Raw genomic sequence first — 19,157 nt, 5'->3', positions numbered from 1 at the left:
GGAGGAGCCGGCCGAGAGTGTTCCTGCTGCCCCGGCAGGACGGCAGAAGCTTCAGCCAAGCTGGGAAGCACGACCTGAGCTTCAGCTGAGCTGGGACACGCGTAAGTTTGAATCTCGCCCTGAGCTGGGAAAACGAGGAGACGCGCGGAAGCTTGAATCTCGCCCTGATTAGGTGAGCGGTCGGAGAAGGAGATGGGGTTGGCCAAAAGGCAGGAAGCAGTCCTAAAGCTCCTTCATAATTTTCTCTCTGAGAGAGGACTGAAATTCGATAATTCTGTGTTAAAGGGGTTACTTTTATGGGCCTGGGAGAAAGAACTTATCCCGAATGTAAATGTCGCATTTGAAGAAGCGACCTGGGATAATATAGGCAAGGCGCTGTGGGACGCTGCTAACTGCAAGGGGGGTAAGGTGAAGGAGATGAAAAAATACTCAGAGCTCGGGAAAGTAATTCGAGACATGCTGGAGGCAATGAGGGCGGACCGGGAGGCAGCCGTCGCTGCCCGCGCGGCCGTGACCCCCTCTGCTGCCTCCACGGCTGCTGCGTCAGCCTACCCCGCTGGAGCTGGGGGGACATTCTCTACACAGCTATCTCCACCCCCCCTGACATCCATTTCTGTTAACGCTGAGACGCCTGCACAGACGCAGCCTTTGCCTGCACCCAGCCAGGCCGCTGGTGCCGAAAAGGTTCCCCCGCCTGTTACTCCACAAGAAACAGGGGAATTAGGGGGGGGGGCGATTGTCGCCCGACAGATCCGAACCCGACAGACTCGGGGGTGACTAATGCGGATAAACAGATTGCGGGGGTGAGGGAACCATCTCCATCGGGTAGTGCGATGGAAGAGCTGAGGGAGGTGGTGCACCAATTACAAAAACTGACAGTACGGTCGGAAGAGCCAGAAGTGAGGGAGAAAGGATCCTCCCGAAAGGATGAACCGAGAAGGCAAGAGAATGAAGATTCTGGCCGTGTACCAGTCCCGCTCCCCGCCCCCCCCTCTCGTCACCCCCTCCGCCCCCTCCCTCCTCCCCTCCCTCTCCGCCCGCCCCTCCGCCCGTTTGCAGCGCGCGTGTCAGCCGGCCACGGAGCGGCCGCCGCCAGCCACGGCCGGCCCCCGGGCAGAACCGTCCGCGCCCCCGCCCCCGCCCGTTCGTCCATCCCGCCTCTCGGGGCCAGAGACGGTGACACCAACCGCGCCCGCGATAGACGCGGAGTCGCTTGTAATAGCGGCTGCAGAAGAAAGGCAGAGGCATTGGAGGGGTGTAATAACAGATGCCATTATAGAAGGGACTATGCTCCAAGCATTCCCAGTTATTGCATCCAATGGACAGAAAAAATGGGAGGCGTTTGACTGGGAGGTCATTGAGAGATTAAGGGATGCTGTGAGTCAGTACGGAATCAAATCTGCGTTAACTCACCAAATACTGCAATTCATTTTTCTGCTGATACGCTGATACCTCAAGATATTAAACAGCTAGCACGGTTGGCTTTGACACCCGCCCAAATGTTAGTGTTTTTCCAGCAGTGGGAGACGTTCTGTGATAAGGAACAAGCAACACCACGACAACAAACAGATCCCTTACGGGGAGTAACCACGCAGATGCCGATGGGTACTGGACCCTTCGCATCAGGGAACGCTCAGTTACAATGCGTCACTGAGGTTCCTCATCTATCACAGATCTTGGCGTATCAAGCTTTTCTTACCATACCAGACAATATGTACAGCCATGCTTTTACCCAGGTGAAACAGGAGTATAACGAAGCTTTTGCACAGTTTATTAATAGACTGCATAGGGCAATCTATGACCACCCTGACATGAACAAGGGCCTGAAAGAAAACACGTTCAAAATACTCGCTTTTGAAAATGCTAATGAAAAGACACACAAAGCATTGTGTAATTTGCCGAAAAATGCAGACGTCGTTGATATGATAGAATACACGGATCGATCAGAGGGCTCACAGAAAGTAGCCTATGCTGCCACAGCTCTCCAAGGAGCTACAAAGAAGCACAAGGCCAGTAAGACACCCTTGGTCAAGTGTTTTAACTGTGGCAAACGTGGACACATTAGGAGCAAATGTACAGTTACTGCTAACAGTAAGTGCTGCAACAAGTGTAAGAAAGATAACCATACCACCAAGAATACAGGAAGAAGGGAAACTTTACACCGACCGCGGAGACCCCTCACGTGACAACACGAATGCAAGGGGCTTGAGCTGCCAGCCCTCAGGCAGCCTCGCAACCACCAGATCCACCACCGCAGGAAGCTCCAGAGTGGATGTGGAAACCGCAGTACACATTCAACATAAAGGGACCATTGGGGTTTGGGCTTAGTGCATTTTTAATGGGGCGATCTTCAACAGCTCTAGAAGGAATTCTGGTAGTCCCAGGGCTTATTGATGCAGATTATTGTGGGACTGTGAAAATTATGATTCATGTTTTAATCCCTCCTGTTTCTATTCCTAAAGGTACCAGAATAGCACAATTAGTTCCATTCAGGTCGTGCGTTCCAAACCCAGGTGAAGTACAACGTGGAGATGGTGGATTCGGCTCCACGGGGAAACCGCAGGTATACTTTGCCATGGACACAACAAGAGGTAAACCAGAAAAGGTAGTGCAATTGGAAGGGCCTGATGGAGTTATCGTCAAGAAACCGATGACAATCAGTACAGGAGCTGATGTTACGATTATTTCATGATGCATTTGGCCTCCATCATGGCCATCGATCAATCCAAATTTTGGTATTGCAGGGATAGGGAGTACACAAGCCACCTTAGTAAGTCAGCTACCGATTACCCATTTGTGTTCCCCGACAGTGAACATGTTACGATGCGTCCGTGTATCATGACTACCCCAAATGAATTCTTTGGCCCCGTAGGCCGTGATTTATTGAGCCAAATGAAGGCAATGTTAGTGACGCATCCTTTTTAGGAGCGGTCACTGAGGGGCAGCCAATCCTGAAAATTAGCTGGAAAACAGATGAGCCTGTTTGGATTGATCAGTAGCTGCTAAATTCTGAAAGGCTGCTAAAAATACAAGGGTTAGTTGAGGACCAATTGAGAGCGGGACATGTTGTTCCTTCTGTTAGTCCATGGAATACACCAATATTTACCATTCCCAAGAAAAGTGGGAAGTGGAGACTGTTACATGATCTCAGAGATGTGAATGCGGTGATGGACAGTATGGGAGCCCTGAAGCCAGGTTTGCCATCTCCAGTTATGCTTCCAGAAGAATGGGATTTGTTAATTATAGATCTAAAAGATTGGTTTTTTTCACCATTCCCTTGCACCCAGATAACGCTGAACGGTTCGCCTTTTCGGTACCATTGATTAACAAGGCAGAGCCCTATAAGAGATACCATTGGGCTGTGTTACCACAATGAATGCACAATTCCCCCACGACGTGTCAGGTGTATGTGGCCTGGGCATTAGAGCCTGTAAGAAAGCAGTTTCCTCAGTCAATTATTTATCATTATATGGATGACATTGTGATAGCGGGAAGGAACTTGCCACAGGATGAAATTTTAACTCAATTGCAGGACATCTTAAGCCATCGCGGAGTAATAATCACTCCTGAAAAGGTGCAAAAGGCAGCACCTTGGAAGTATGTGGGGTGGCACATAGATGCTAGCAATGCTAAACCTCAGAAGGTTCACAAAACATGAGAAATTTCAATGGTACATGATGTCCAGAAGCTTATGGGAGATATCCAGTGGGTGCAGAATCTTTGCGGTATCAGTAATGGCGATATGACCCCTCTGGTAGAACTCTTGGGTACGAGCGCACGTGCAGACGAGAAAGGGGAAATGACAGAGCTGACCAATGGGTTGCAGCAGCATAAGAGCCTCCTCTAGGGAATCGTTTTCAACAAAGCACGGCAATCACATGCGTTCTTGCACCAACCCGCTAGGATGTTAGCGAAGCAATTTGACTTACCACTTACTGATGCCCAAGGTATCGTTAAAGCATGCCCCGATTGTCAAAAGGAAGGGCTGGGCTTGGGCTGTGGGGTTAACCCACGAGGTCTTTTGCCATTGCAGTTGTGGCAAATGGATGTCACCCATGTCACGTGGTTTGGTGCAAAGCGTTCTGTGCACGTGTGTATTGATACCTATCCTGCTGCCATGTGGGCCACGGCACGAACTGGAGAAAAGGCCTTACATATTGAATGACATCTTCACGCTTCTTTTGCAGTGCTGGGTGTGCCTAAAGGAATTAAGATGGACAACGGCCCAGCCTATGGTTCTACACGATTTGCTCAATTTTGAAATTTGTGAGGAATTCACCGTGGTACTGATATTCCACATCTTCCCACAGGACAGGCTATTGTCGAACGGGCCAACCAGACCCTAAAGAACATGCTGCAAAAACAAAAGGGGGGAACCCAGGGCTTACTCCCAGAGGAACGATTGGCCAAAGCCTTATTTGTGCTAAATTATCTTAGATTGACAGGTGATCAAAAAGACCCACCAATGGTAGTGCATCATGTTCTTTTACAGGCGGAAAGGACGCAACAAAGTACAGGAATCATGGTAATGTATAAGGACCCAGAATCCAGGAAATGGTGCGGATCAGCAGAAGTAAAACTTACTGGGAGATCCTGGCTAAGTGGGTCAAGCCATGGCTTCGCACTGATGCTGGACCCAGAACTGTCCCAATGGCAACTGGCACGGCACCGGCGGGTGCTGGAGCCACTGATCCAACAGCTTCTGACTAATAGAGTATTACTAGCGGACATTGAGTCCTTCAGAGAGGTTTTTAGAACAGCGTGCCTTATTGTATATAGAACTTGCTTTAGGTAAAAAGTGTGTTAAGCATAATTTGATTAAACATAGTGTGATTACGGGAAGACGGTGTGGGGTAAATGTAAAAGTTAGTTAAAGCCAAAATTAGGGGTAAGGTCTATTTCCATTAATAACCTGGGAACGAGTTTGATTGTGTTTCCACAGATACAGGCCCACGACGGACTCCTGTTCGATTTGCACAACCAACATCATCTGGAGCATCATAGATGATGTGACAATATGAATACTACCTCAGCCGAAAACTAACATATAGGTCACCTTGGCTAACATAACAGGTCAAGATTCTTTGTGCATCGCAACTGTATCGTAAAGCCCACGAACCAATAGACAAGATGGCTATGACTCGTGCAGCGTGCCTGGCCAGCGAGCGCATGCGTCATAGATTGCAACCGAGGCGGACTTTTGGCACCCGCTGGCCACGTGTGCTAAAACCCGTTCCTCTGCAAATGTATAAATACCAGGATTTTCTGAAGAGCACCAGGCTGGTGTACAGTGAGGCCGTCGTTGCCTCTGTGGGGACTCCCACAGAAAGCTGGCACCTACTGATTGCTGGGCTGAGTTCGTGGAGCAAGATGGCACAAGAATGTATGGATGGTTCATCTTCCTCATAGTCCTCATGGTCTGGGTCATTAGGGGTAACGGGTTGGCTCAAAGAATTATGGGCATTGTTGTAGTTATTGTGATTTTAGCTATTGTAATTTTACCTTGTTCAGCTTGTTTCGAAAAATGGCATCCCAAGTTATTAAGCAAGCCTAGATTGCTCAAAAACAAAAAGGGGGAATTGTTGAGGATTTCTTGGCTAGGCGAGGGCATGCGAGCAATCCAGCTGTTAGGTGGGAACAAAGCATAAGTTTACAAAGTGCTGGAGCAGACAAGGACGCAGTGTCCTTGTATGCTGGGAAAAAGGAAGACAAGAAGAGCCTGACAAGCAACTCCTGGATGCCGAAGAATGAGATAAGTAACTGCTGGGCACCTCGTGAAGAAGCTTGCACAGCCAATAGAGGATAAGATAGTGTTGCGTGAACCAGGGTATTTTACAAATTAGAGTATTGTAGAAGGCGCGTGCACAAGCAGATAAGGTATATAATAACTGTGCTAAAAGTTGTAGTAAATGAACTTCACTTGATCACATTGGTCTGTGCATGATTTCCCCTGTGGATCCTCCGCAACACCACCACTAAGCAGCAGAGCATCCTTACAGACCTCAATGTTTGCCAAACCAAACACAGACTCTCCCAGGCTATGGACTGCCTTCAAACTCTCTTGTGTATGTATTCAGCTCATACTAACACAGCCCAGCTTCCCTTTCTTTAGGTGGCTGCTCAGGCAGAACAGAAAAGACAGTAAGAACAGTTCAGGCTCCAATCCCAAGCACAAAATGAGTTTGGAAGCAGGTCTTATAAACCCCTCTTGGCCCTGTACCAGTTAAAGCATAAACAATGTCTCCCAGTCAACTGCAGAGGGAAGAAATCTCCAAGGAAAGCAGCTTTCTTCTGGCACAGCCTGAGAGATTCAGCATCTCCCCTCCACGGCTTTCCTTGCCAGGCCCACAAAGCAGTTTGAAGCAATAGCTTCTTTTTTCTTTAAAAAGGCTGCATTCTCAGCCAGAAACAAACAAAGAAACCCAAACTATCTGGGAAAAAAAAAAAGTGCTGGAAGAAATGCAAGATGCTTTGAGCTACCAAACATGGCAAGAGTTGAAGGAAGCACTACAGCAGCAAGTCATAGAGGGACTTCAGAGTACGGGAACAGCAACAGATCACTTCTCTGTTTTAAATCCTTTTCTCTGAAGCCTCTGAATACACATATACACAAGTATGCACACCTACTCCCTCTCCCCACTCCACTCTGTATATATGTATTTTCTCCATAAATAATGTACACACAGTCTGCATGAATATTAGGAAAGTGCAGCAGTCTCACAGTAATCCATGCTGACCACCACCAGCTCTTCAGCAGAGACAATGCAGGCTGTGAATACTGCAGAGGCAGATAAAGCATCTCCATGTACTATGTTTTCTTGGCTTGCCTGCTCCAGCATGCCAATCAGCCAGGGGAGCAGGAATGACAGAAAGACTTCAGCACAGGCATTGCCACTGCTGCTTGAGCACATAGAGCACCTGAAGCTCATTGTTCACAGGAGATGCACTACCTGGAATCTCTTCCCACTTAACTTGTGGTTAACTCCTGTGAAAATTGAGAATGAGGCACAAATTATGAGCAGTGACTAGAGCTGCCAGCTAGAAGGAAGGCTTGTCTACCTCCTGCAAAGCCTGAAGTCCAGGGACAGCCCACAGGAGATGGCCATTGTACCTAGCGATGCACCAGCTCCATCCTCTGTGTTTCCCCTGTGCACAGCAAAGGTGAATGAGGGGGGCACACAGGAAGTGAGCTGGTTTGAGCCCATGAGTATCCATAGGGGTTTCTTAGTCTCTTAGGGAGGCTGAGAGTTGAAAAGGAGGGTGTCCTTGCCTGGGGCTCTTGGATCCAACATACATAGAATTCTCCATTAGAGGGTGGTGTTGTCTGCAAATATTCTGCACATGGCCTGTCACCCAACTACCAGCACCAGCTAGTTCTTGTCACAGTGGCAGAGGGGCTTTTGCCACTGCCTCCCCACTGCCACTCAGTGGAGGAACAGTGTTGCTGTGTTGGAAAGACCCAGCAGTCTGAGAGCTTTCCAGAGACACTCATGAGCACAAAGTGTTGTAGTCTCTAAGAAGCAGTGAGGAGGAGGCTGAGAACAGCCTGTCTTTGGTGCCCTGTAACATGGTTTAGTAGGTCACAATCACTTACTGTAAAGCAGTGAAAAAATGAAAAGCAAAAATCTGTGAGCTAGATGTACTAAAATAACTGGAAAAGAGAAATCTGCAGTTCACTGAAGTAAATATTTTCCTTCTATCTCCATCCCCTCCGGAAAAAAGTTGGCTCAGAAGAGGAAGGCAAGTCAGGAGATCCAGCCTCTGCTGCCAACTCTGCCCATGATGTGGCTTGGGAACTCATGTTCCCTCTCTGAGCCTTCCTTTCTGCATTCGTTACAGGACAGAAAGTGTTGCCCCACTACTCTGATACAGGAAACAGAAAAAAAACAGTTGTTCATGTCTGTAGGGCACCACATCAATGCAATGCACTATTGTAAAGACAGCCACGCTGTCTTTCCACTGTTTAAACTTCAATGGACCCCTCTGTTTTTATTACTTTTTCTATTTCCCCGTAGCTCTGGTTCTGCGATCACGTGTGCTTTTTCAAAGCACCAGTGCTGGAACAACGGGCAGCAAGATGCTGGAGGCAGCCTCCCCAAACCTGGTATGAAGCCAGGCTCCTATCTGCCCCACAGTGGCTAAAACCACACTGCCTGCCTTGCTCGGGGTGTCAGAGGCAGCGCGACGCAGACTGAGGTGCTCTGGACCCCAGCCTTCTCTTCTGCTCTCTGCCACAGGATTTGTGTCATCATGTACAATCACTCGACTTCTCCATGGGCAGATTCCCTGCCAAACAGTACCTGCTCTCGTACACAATGGTGAAATCTGTAGCTAAGTCCTCATGCATGCAAAAGACTTCCCAGAATTTTGTGACATGCTGTAATATCACAGAACAAGGTCTGAAACTTGCTTATTCCTTAAGTCATTTGGGGACAGATGACATGGGCAAAAGCAAGATGGAAAACTGTGTTTCAGCAGGTTTTCCACTGTAATACAGGATGGTATCTCTTTTTTTCATTAAAAAATTCATTTCCACAGCATAAGAGCCCCCAAGCTCCATGATATAACAGGTCCACAAGCTCAGTGCCAGTTCTGTTTCCTCTGCCAAACTTTCCACTGAATTCATCCTCTTGCCAAAGCAAATCATTTAGACAGTTATTTATTTTAAAAAGCCATTTTAGCAAGGAGAAGGAAAGCGGGACAGCAGCTCACACACTCTCTGCTGTGCTTGCCAATGAAATGTTAAACAGTGGCAGAAGAGCTCTGGAAACAGCAGGAATGGGGCTCTATGAGGAGGAGGAAAAACAGCCATGATAAAAATTTCCTGCTGGCTGTGCTGTCTGCTATTGGAGGAGGAGCCAATGCACGACTGAATTATACCATGTAGGCATGCAACATGAACTGTCTTCCCCAGAGAAGCAATCTTGAGTTTGCTGTTAGGAAGCCTCCAATCCTGTACTGACGCAGTTCAAATAAATGTCTGTTCTCTATGGGACAGATTCAGATAAGTTAATGGAAAAAGCACAGCCAATTTCAGGCAGGGGTGGGCCCAGCTATCCTTGCACCTAAATGTTCTTAAATGATTCTCCCATGAGTTCAACACTGACTTTGGCAGCACAAAATTTGAGATACAGTTACTATAAACATTTCTAATATGTTAGATGCCAACCTGCCCTGAAGTATCTGCAGTTCTAAGGTACTGTGCAAGAGCTACGTAATTTATTTACCAAGTGGCTGTTTCTGACAGCAAACTGTGGTGCCTGCACATGCCCTTTGTAACACATCTCATCTTGACTTCCTCAGTCTCCGTCCTGATCCATTCCTTATTCATTAGCCCCAGTGACTGACAGAAAATACTGGTCCCCCAGAATGACTGACTGAAGTGCACAGCCTGTAACTGGCACTTGGACTACAATATTTCTGCGTGCTTTATAGAATTCTGCCATTAGTGACTATTTTCTTAAATGGATTTTGTCTTTCACTGCTTTGCTGTTCTTCAAAACAGTTACTATATATGCTAAGCTTTTTAAATGCATGTGCAGAGTCTGAACTGCATTCTCCATGATGATAAAAACCCAGCTTGAGAAGAGCTGTCATGAGAAAGACTGAGGATGGACACTTTTCCTACCCACCTCATCAGCCTTGCCTAGGCAGTGGCCTCCATTGCACCTCTATAGAGAGGCTTGAGTTTGATAATCATCATAGGAATGGCCATACCTGACTAAGCAGACTTTGTTACTCTAGGAAGATCCAAAACATTTTAAAAACAGGCTTGTTATAAACCAAGGACAAAGTAGAACAGTTATGAAGCAGTCTAGCAACCTAAGTTCATACCTGTCAACGTTTAAGTATGTTGTAAAGCTTCATATAGGGCAAATATCAACTTTTTCAAGTAGAAAAATAAAATTCATACTATGGGAGGTCACTGTTCCTCTGCCTGGGTATTTTCATTGCTTCCCCACTGGAAACACAGGGAAAAATTTTCACAAACAAAATTCAAAGACCATTCTGGTCTTTCTGATGTAAAAAAGTCAAATTTTCATCTGTTCAAACATGTAAAAACTGGTGAAGGATTCCAGGGCAGAATTTCACTTTCTCCTGTCCTCAACTTCAGTTTACAGGAAATGGCAGAAAACATTATCCCTTGATCCAATCTATATATTCCCTTATAAAGTGGTATTGAAAGTGAGAAAAACACAAAAAGAACAAGAACCAGCTGTGCTAGGGAGCCTGTTTAAAGAGTCAAAGTTCTCAGTCAGTTCTTAACCAAGCCATCTGTTTACTGCATGAAGATAAGTACAGTTACAAGGCTTCCTCTGCAAACATGGATGCCTGCATCTGACAGCCTTGCCCTTTAAATTTAAAATATCACTTTGTCCCCATGGCCACTAATTGTAAATGGTCCTGTTTAAGCAAAAAGGCCAAAAAAAGTACTGCATGGGATTGTGAAAAATATCCGCTACAGAGAAGGTCAGCACCACACCTTGGTAATGGATTGTTTCCATAACTAAAAGGAATAAAGAAATGACTTTTGCTAATACTAAAGACATTTAAAAAAAATAAAAAACTTCCCAGGTTTGAAAAGATAATTTGTATTGTTTTAAATCCCAGCTGAGGAAACATGGCTCTGATTAACTCATGGCAATCAATTAGCCACATCTGTATTTAGAAGGATATGCAACTCCAGCTGTTAAAACTAGGGCTTCATTATTATTAATAAATCTGTGAACGAGACCAATTCTTCATGGGCTCATTACAATATTTTTAAAAGTCCTCCTTCTCCCACTACCTTTTTTTTTCAATTTGCTTTGCTCTGAAAAGTAAAAAAAGAACAGGATAATCAGATGTCTTGGTCCCTCTCTTCCTTTAACTGGCTAGTTATAGTAGGTTTCCATGGTAAGAAAAAAGCTTGTGATTCAACAAGCACAGAGAGCCCATTGAGGTTGGAAGATGTTATAGGCTTTGCACATCTGGTTTGTTGAAATTTTCCAGCTTTCTTTTTTTTTTCTTTTTTAAGAAAAAAGAGGAAAAAGAGGAAGAAGAGAGGGGAAAAATACTATGAGGCAAACATGAGAAATAGCTCAGCATTGGTAAGGGCAGACAGTTCCCTTTTAGGAGTCCAAAAGCAGCTTTTTGCCAGTGGAAGAACCAAGGCCATAGGTTGAGAAGAAGTTGGAATGGCATGTGTTCAAACATAGTAAGGGTGTGTGAGGAGAAGGTAGAGAAACATTTCCTAAGCATGTTATAGTCATTAAAATAAAACATCTCTGTATGTCGAGTGCTTTATGTTGGCTATGTCTAAAAAAGTGTGCAACAACCTCCAGACATACTGATCTGTCTGTTGGGAGATTCTCTGGTTATTCTTAAAGCAAAAGAACGGCATTTTTCCTGCAAGTGCCTGACCAAGAAAAGTTGCATTGCTGTGCTTGACATGTACCACTTGCTGGTTTTCAAGCCCTGACTGACCTTGTAAAGAATCTGCATTGGGCTTTTGTCCTAGTGTGCCAAAAGAAAGGACCACCACCATCTATAACACCAAGCCAAAAGTGGGCAGTCTAACCCAAGGACAGAGAGAATTCGCTTCCAGAAATGTGTACCTAACTATAATGAAGGTGAAAAATTTACCCGGTCATAAAACAGAAGCCCCCAAATAATAGAAAACTGAGCTTTTCTCAGTAACTTTAGTGGAGGCATGGAATGTAAAATACTGGTTTTGTGATTATAAAGCTAGCATGGTGTGAACTTTAATATGTTGGGAGTGGTTTGAATCTTCTCAAGCAACATGACAACAATGAAAACATTAGGCACATTATTCTCCACAGAATTTCCTTTACAACATTAACAAGTGTTAGACTGCCCAGCTTTGCCTTCTGAGTGCTGCAATAAATACTGTCCCACTAGCATTTGCCAGGGCAGCTAGCTCTAGCTGACTGCCAGTAGCTCCTGGTGTTTGCAGCTGCAAGTCAATAGTACCAACATTATCTCCACAGCAAGGAAATGCTTTTGAATTACAGAATGACATTACTGGAGAGTGACTGGATGAGTGAGGAGTCTTACTGTTCAGATTCTCAGCCTGTAATTGCCTGTCCTTCAAAATCTAAGGCCTACCAATCCAATGGGATAGGTTTCATTAATAACCCAATAGGTCCCTTAACGCTACAATAACTGACACCAGCAGTGGAAACAATTCAATCCAAAAGAAACAACACATTTGCTTCATAAAGCCAAACACTTTTAATATGCCAGCCAACAAGGGCAGATTTGCCATTACATATTGTTTACTTTAGAAGTTGCTCTTCTCTAAACGTTTTCATATGCTTATGATCTTTTCATATATATTTTTCCTCATTCAGCTGAGAGACAGAGGGATTAGTGTGAGACTCCAATCATCAGCAAAGAACAAGCACCTCCTTAGTTGCACAAATCTGGTAGTGGAGATGCAGTGCAAGGACAAAATGATCACAGCAGTACCTGAAGAGTAACATGCATATGGTCCTGGCTGTGTAAGGAGGATCCAAGAATGTTGGACAAACCACGCATGTGTGGCATTTCTATCCTTGCAATGAAATACAAGCAGTAAAAGAGAAGTCTCAGTGGAAAAGATCAGGTATTCAGGGCTACCAAACTACCCAGAGGTGCATTTTTAAAGGAAAGGAATGAAGCACAAATGTTCCCAGCTGAATGAGCAGAGTGGGATGATGTCAGAAGCAGAAGGTGAAAGATATGAGGTCATTATCGCTCATCAGCAAAGGGCCTCTTTTTGAGAGATTGCTTAAAAGGCAGTCCCTTCAACACCACGGCACATTGTGGTATCCAGGTACAGACATTGCCATCACAACTCTATGCCACACATGGATAATATTAAGGAAGATTAGCAAGAAGTGGGCAAGAGCACTGAACCTTCTTTTAATCCTAAAATACATTCTAAATGGCTACAGACCAGATTAGGAAAAGTAAGAAACTTCAGCCTAAACCATTTTCAGTGTCTATTATAGTTATCACTACAGTCCCAGCATCTCAAATTGCTGCTTCCATTTTTATTGAAGCTTTTGACTGAGCCAGTGAAACCTCAAACACTTCAAAAGGTATTCTTACCTTGTCTCTAGCTTCATTGAGAAGGTCTTCCAACTCTGAGAAGCTGAAACTGGCCACAGTGATGAAATCGCTCATGACAGGAACGAACCTGTCCCCTGATTCCCACACGCGTCTCTTCTGATAATCCAGTTCCTGAAAGAGGAGTAAGAGATATAAACAGGCAAGTGTCAAAGATTCCTCGCTGACAAGGAAGGAAGCAGGGAAGCCCATCTATTGCACTCAGTGCAGAGCATGCTCTGCTCCCACTCCACACACATTCATCCAGAGCTGTAACTCAGAAACCACTTTCTCACTAAGACAAAGGTTTTGCCTTTTCAGCATGAGACGGAAGGTTAAGGTGGGATGAAGGAAGGTCTCAGTTATGGTTCCTGTTATCCTCAAACAACAACTGCTCCCAAGAAAACCATCAACATATTGAATTTCTAAAGCAACATTATAATTTAAGCATCAAGTACATGAAATGCTGCATTTTGTTTTCCTATGCAAAATGACAAATAATAGAGAACTCTGTGTAGCAAGTGAACTTGGAATTTTTTATAGCGAGTTTCCTTCCACCTTGTCTTCCTGTGATGATTCGAAAGGCTGTATACTCAAGGAAATGTGTACATGTGTGAATAATCTATATAGTTCCTAGCTCTGGATCTCCCCTTTAGTTCTCCGAAAAGCACTAAGTGGGCAGCAAAAAGACATCAAAATTTATTCTCCCACTGAAGAAGAAAGCAGACAGACATCATGTGTAACATTTGCTAGCACTCTGCTAAGCAATAAGCATTAGCTTGGATGTCATAAAAGTCACAGAGGTATAAATTGAGGCTATGGCAATAAGAAGATTTGAGGGGGGTGGGAGGGTGGGGGAAGACATAAAACCATACGAAACTGAGCTCTATTTGTCCACTACCTACAGAAAGAAAAAAAAATAATTGTAAGATTCTTTCTTTCTGGCTCAAGTATTTTAGTTTTAAGCCAAGATTACCCATTCTATCTCTTCCCTTACTTTATTCACCATGCTTGTGGCATGGAAAGAAATACAAAGCTCCTCAAAATGACTAAGTTATAGTAAGACTGGCAGTCTCACATGCCTGTGCTTGGCTTGTGTGCTGTTGACAGTCTCATGGGGACAATGAAATTGCAATCTGGGCTGCATCTTTATTCTCAGCTGAATAATCAGTGGGAATGATAAAGCCTTACTTTCTCTGTAGGGAAAGCAGCATGAAACAGCAGGTCAAGTTACAATATGACCTTCTGTTCCCTTTGGAAAAAAATATTTTTGTGCTGGCTGCAACTCCAGCTACACACATGTTTGGTGCTCTTTGTTACTGGTCATCAAAATACTGGTTCACTGAGCCAAGTGGGTAGGTTTATAAGCATCTATGCTGAGAAACTCCTTGGGATTTGCTCCACACTGCTGCTGAATGCAAAGAATGAATTTGGACATCAACAATCTAAAATCAGATGTGATATATCTTCTGGTCTGATGTGAGTTGGAGAGACAATGTAACCACTACAAGGAAAGACCACAAGGCAGAAAAGAGGCAGGAAGAGCAATGAGCAGGTGGCCAGAGAAAAGTCCACATTAAAGAAGTGCTACTTCCCCTGCTTTATATTACATCCTGTCCTCCACTGGTTTTCCTAACACGTCACAAGAGGCAGTCCTGGGAGCACTACTCACATCACTTTGAAATTAAATGTCTCTATGTTAAAATCACTTTGAATTGGACCTTACAAGTACAGGAAATGTCACATCACATGCTTCTAAGAATTATGCACATTTTTTTCAGCCACTCTTTCCCATTCTAGTTTTTAAGCTAATTTTAGCTAAAAGTTGTTCTATTTCTTCCTCCCCCACCTTCCCAAGCAGGTGAGTATAACAGTTCTGCATCTTGCTCACTGTTGAAAGCTACGACATTTGGGGCTGCTACCAGAAAGCAATGTTTTTCAAAGTAAAATTAAGATTAGGTGCTCTGCCTTTCAATTTTAAATTCAGTCCTTCCCTGCTTGACTATGTAGTCAACCCAACAGCAATGCCAGAGAATAAGAAACTCCCCTGTATCTTCTAGAAATGGTCTATACTAGTCATAACAGCACAACAGCAGAAGCCAGCACTGCACCTGGTGGGGTGGGCTGCTGGTTCTCTAGAGAGGTGAAATGATTCAGCCATGGCAGTGGTTTCTCAAGCAGTGGTTATGATCTCCTTGCTGTGTGAAAGAAGGACTCTGCTGACGGAATTCACTTCCTGGTTTGGAGAAGACCAAGAACTACTTAGCTGTCCTTCTGGGAGCATCCTACACAAAGGCAATAGTTGCATGTATGTCTTAAAAACAAATGTGTCTTATTTTTACAAAGAAGCTGCAAGTCCAGGAAGGCAAAGGGTTAGCTGTACCTTTAAGAACATCTGACTGTGAAACTATTTTTAGCTTTCTATTCCTAAGGGGCCTTGAAGAAACTTCTCAGTCACTGGAGCCAAGGCTGTGGTGTGAACACAGTGGAATGGAATCAAGAATCACACCTTCCCCTCCTCCCCCTTTCCACCTGACAGTGATCTTCTATTGTTGCTATAGTGCTGCTTTTTACACGCCAGAAAACCACAAATTGAGCAAGCAGATTGGGAGATGCTGGCAGCCCCAGATGAAAAATACCATGGCAGGTAGAAGACTGTGGAGGGAAGATGGTGATTGAATGGGAAGGAGAGGTTGCCCATGGAACCCATGTATGGGAAAGACCAGAAAAATTGGCTGTAAAGGCAAAAGGACAAATAACCCAATCACAGAAAGCAAAACAGAAGTAGGTACTCACATTTCAATAGGGGGAATTGTCTGTCCCAGCCAAAACTGGGCCTCTCTTCATGTCATGAACTCCTTGTCAGCCTTCCCTTTACAGGTGCTTTTAATTCCCAAAACACTGCACTCCATGTATGCAGCAGTATCTCTTCTCATTGCTGCATTCTCCCTTACTCAAACAATCAAGAAATAAGGTTTGGAAAGTCTGTTTTTTACAGGAGGATCACTGGCCAATTACATGATGAACTGCTGGAGACAGCCAGACAGCCTGGGGGCCACTGACAGGGCAAAGATCCCTTCCTCTAACCCCAGAACCAAACCAAACTCAGGCCAGGTGAAAGGAAAATGAAGTCATCACTGTCTGTCTCATAGTGGATGAGAAGGACTGGAGAGTCCTGTGTCAGTTCCTTGTAGATAGGTAATCCTTGCACAGAAACCACCCAATGCAATTCCCAACAAGTGGTCCCTTTGCCAGACATCCCAGTGCAGAATGTTCCCCATCTGGAATGCTCCATTAGCATTAAACTGGCATAAGTTGAAAAAGACAGATGAAACATCCTGAAGACAGGGACACTGAGAATTTTAGCTAATAAAACCCTGTTTGAAAGGGCAAAAACCAGCTAAAGATGGCGGGGACTTTCTTGAGTTCCAAAGACCTCTGCCTTGTCTCTCAGCACTACCCTTGCCTTAGTGTATCCAAGAGGCAAGAGATGCCAGCACCAACCTGAACATAGGCTTTTGTTCCTATACTTGCAGAAAGAGAGAATTATGCTCTTTGGGTCCGAATATGTTTTTCTGTGCAGATTATGGGAGACATTAAGGGACAGAGACAACAGAGTGACTTTAGCCTTTAATCTTTTTTCAACTGCTGTGCATACACTAACTTGCTATTCCTCACATCAGCCCTTGTGAGAGGTAGCTATTTGTATCTGCCGTTTCACAGTGAGGAGGCAAACACATGGAGTTGTTCAAAGCCACACACATATGTCAATGGCATAACAAAGAGGCAAATATGAGATTTCCTACCTCCTGCCACCAAACACGGTGTCCCAGTCTGTGCTCTCCTGCCTCAGGAAGGCTGGAGTCTTTCCCCAGGAACAAACCCAACACGTTAACTAAAGGAGGCTTCCAGGTAGGGGAACCACAGCTGACACATGAACTTGTGACTCCCAGGAGCATTTAGGCCCATCCGTCATCTTTAACTCTTATAATTCAGTACACACAACTGCATCAATGCACCATTTGTACTGTTCTCTGTTGAGATGGAAGGTTCTGCACTACCTAAGTACAAATTGAACACTGCAACTTAAGTCCAGCTTAAAAGGTTTTCATTAATAGCAGGAAAAAATGCCATTGTTGCTTTGCTTGCCAGCTCAACTCCCTCATCTTTAACTAGTCTATCTTTTCCTTTGCCTTTCCAAGGAGTGGTTAAGATAGGTTAGGGTTGCATATAACAGTGCACTACCTGTTTATTACTACTCCAAGAGCCATGTGGAACACTTGCTCAGCAGCCAGCCATCCCTCAGTAACAAAGAGCAAGAATTTTATTTCTTCATTCAGTCCATGCCATTTGTCAAGCTGTCCTTTTACTTTCCAGGCTGAGATCAAACAAGCTTTTCATTAGGCTTAAGTCTGCTAAGATCATCAGCAGGAGCCCCACATGAAAAGCTTTTATTTGTTTTTTTTCTTGGTTAATGCATTCTGGAACGGAATGGAAAGAAACAGAAGAAGAAAGCCCACTTTCTCTTATCATAAAATATATAGTGCCTCTGATTCTGAGTGAGATATTTTAAGTATGGCGCTGTGGAAACCTTCAGATACTTACAGCTTCAACAGCTTTCAATCCAGTCTTTATGTTGTTGACTTCCTTCTCCAGCTCTACCAGGCTGCACAGGAGACAGACACAGAGCAGATAAAACAAAAAGAGCAGTGTTACACAGGAATACAGGAACTGTGCAGCAGAGCATACAATTGGCCCATCAAGTCTGGTATCTGGCCTCTGGCATCAGCCATGCCAGATGATTAGAAATGAAGGGAAGGGGGTCTGTTAATGCTCTGTGCTGCTTTTTGTATGAGATGTAAGACGAGGCAGACCCTGCTCGCCTGTGGTCACATTGAAGATTGGGATTTTCCTGGGAAGAAGAGGGGGGTTGCCCTCAGAACATCTGCCGTGTGAGCTGAGCCTGACCCTCCAGCAAGGAGCATATGCCACATGGCCAGCTTGCAGTAATCAGCTGACACATAAGCAAGAACCCCAGCTTTAGCACACACATTACTGGGGTCTCAGATTATCTCTACATATGATTCTTGAACCACTTAACTACTAAATCCCATTAGCAGTACATTTACATGTGATTTTTGTTTTCCTCACAGTCCAAACATTGTTTTTTCCATTTGCATTTCTACCATATGGTAGTCCTTGAAGCTTACATTGTAATTGAGCATATAACCCTACTGTTAATGTTAACACATGCTTCCCTAGACACAAGTGTTGTACTGAATTTCTGCTCACATATACAAACAAGAGTTTTTATTTCTAGGACTTGTATGAAAAAAATGACTTTTCATTTCCAGGTAACTAGTTAGTACCTATTTGTGAGTCAGCAGGCATCTACAAGTATTTGATGAGTAGTAGTTTACATCTCCGAACCACAACTAAAGCCTTATTAAATGCCTTTAAGTGTGAACCTACATTTATTTTTTACTTGTCTTTCGTTAGCTAGAATAGTTCCCTATACAAAGAATCATGGCTAGGCAAATAGTATGCAAAAGTATTTTTGAGCAGTGCCTTGGAAAAAAAAAAAAAAGCTAGTATTTTGGGGAGTGGCTTGTGTATTCATTTCCCACAAACAGCTACAGAAATGGAAAAAATATCATTGAAATCTGTGCAGAAAGTATGATGCTTTCCACATTTCTACTCAAGACTGATTTGTGCAAAAGTTTGAACAATCTTCCTGTAAAGGGTTTACTGTAGCTTCTGTGCCTAATTGAATCTGCCTTGGAAACAAACCTTCAATTATCCAGAAAAAATAGCAAGTGACTTAAATGAAAAACCATAGAATATGGTGAGTGAATTACAAACAACAACCAGTCTAGTTACAGTGACTGATTCAAAAATAAAGTAGATATAGGTATATCTAATAGTTACCTACAAATGTTTTTGGACCAAAATTCTCTGTTGATGTACCTCTGAATAACATCAGGGATGTGAGCAAAGGCATTTCGGCTGTAAAGCTGGCCATAACTTTAGAAGACAGCGATAAAAAACATTATTATTATTAAGTT

General features: G+C 44.2%; 2 protein-coding genes and 1 long non-coding RNA gene across 12 annotated transcripts in view; 2 read left to right on the top strand and 1 right to left on the bottom strand.

Annotated features, from left to right (window-relative positions):
- LOC126052714 (uncharacterized) overlaps window positions 1-5,924 on the top strand; it is a 113,166-nt gene extending 107,242 nt beyond the window's left edge. The window contains exon 2 of the long non-coding RNA XR_007510128.1: window positions 2,463-5,924. This is a non-coding gene — a long non-coding RNA (uncharacterized LOC126052714). The remainder of the gene's footprint in view (window positions 1-2,462) is intronic.
- The window catches only part of DAAM2 (dishevelled associated activator of morphogenesis 2), a 238,949-nt gene that overhangs the window by 33,213 nt on the left and 186,579 nt on the right, over window positions 1-19,157 (bottom strand). For all 10 annotated transcript variants that reach the window (XR_007510122.1, XM_049833706.1, XM_049833703.1 and 7 more), the window contains 2 exons: window positions 17,698-17,758; window positions 13,096-13,227 (listed from right to left, as the gene is read on the bottom strand). Coding sequence is in view for 9 of the 10 variants with exons in the window: in XM_049833706.1 (XP_049689663.1) it covers window positions 13,096-13,227; window positions 17,698-17,758 (193 nt within the window). In the remaining variant the exon portion in view is untranslated. The remainder of the gene's footprint in view (window positions 1-13,095; window positions 13,228-17,697; window positions 17,759-19,157) is intronic.
- The window catches only part of MOCS1 (molybdenum cofactor synthesis 1), a 78,592-nt gene that overhangs the window by 56,327 nt on the left and 3,108 nt on the right, over window positions 1-19,157 (top strand). The gene's annotated exons all lie outside the window — the stretch shown is intronic.

This window comes from Accipiter gentilis, chromosome 30 (assembly GCF_929443795.1).
Source record: "Accipiter gentilis chromosome 30, bAccGen1.1, whole genome shotgun sequence".
NCBI lineage: Eukaryota > Metazoa > Chordata > Aves > Accipitriformes > Accipitridae > Astur > Astur gentilis.
This window is presented reverse-complemented; position numbering and strand designations above follow the sequence as displayed.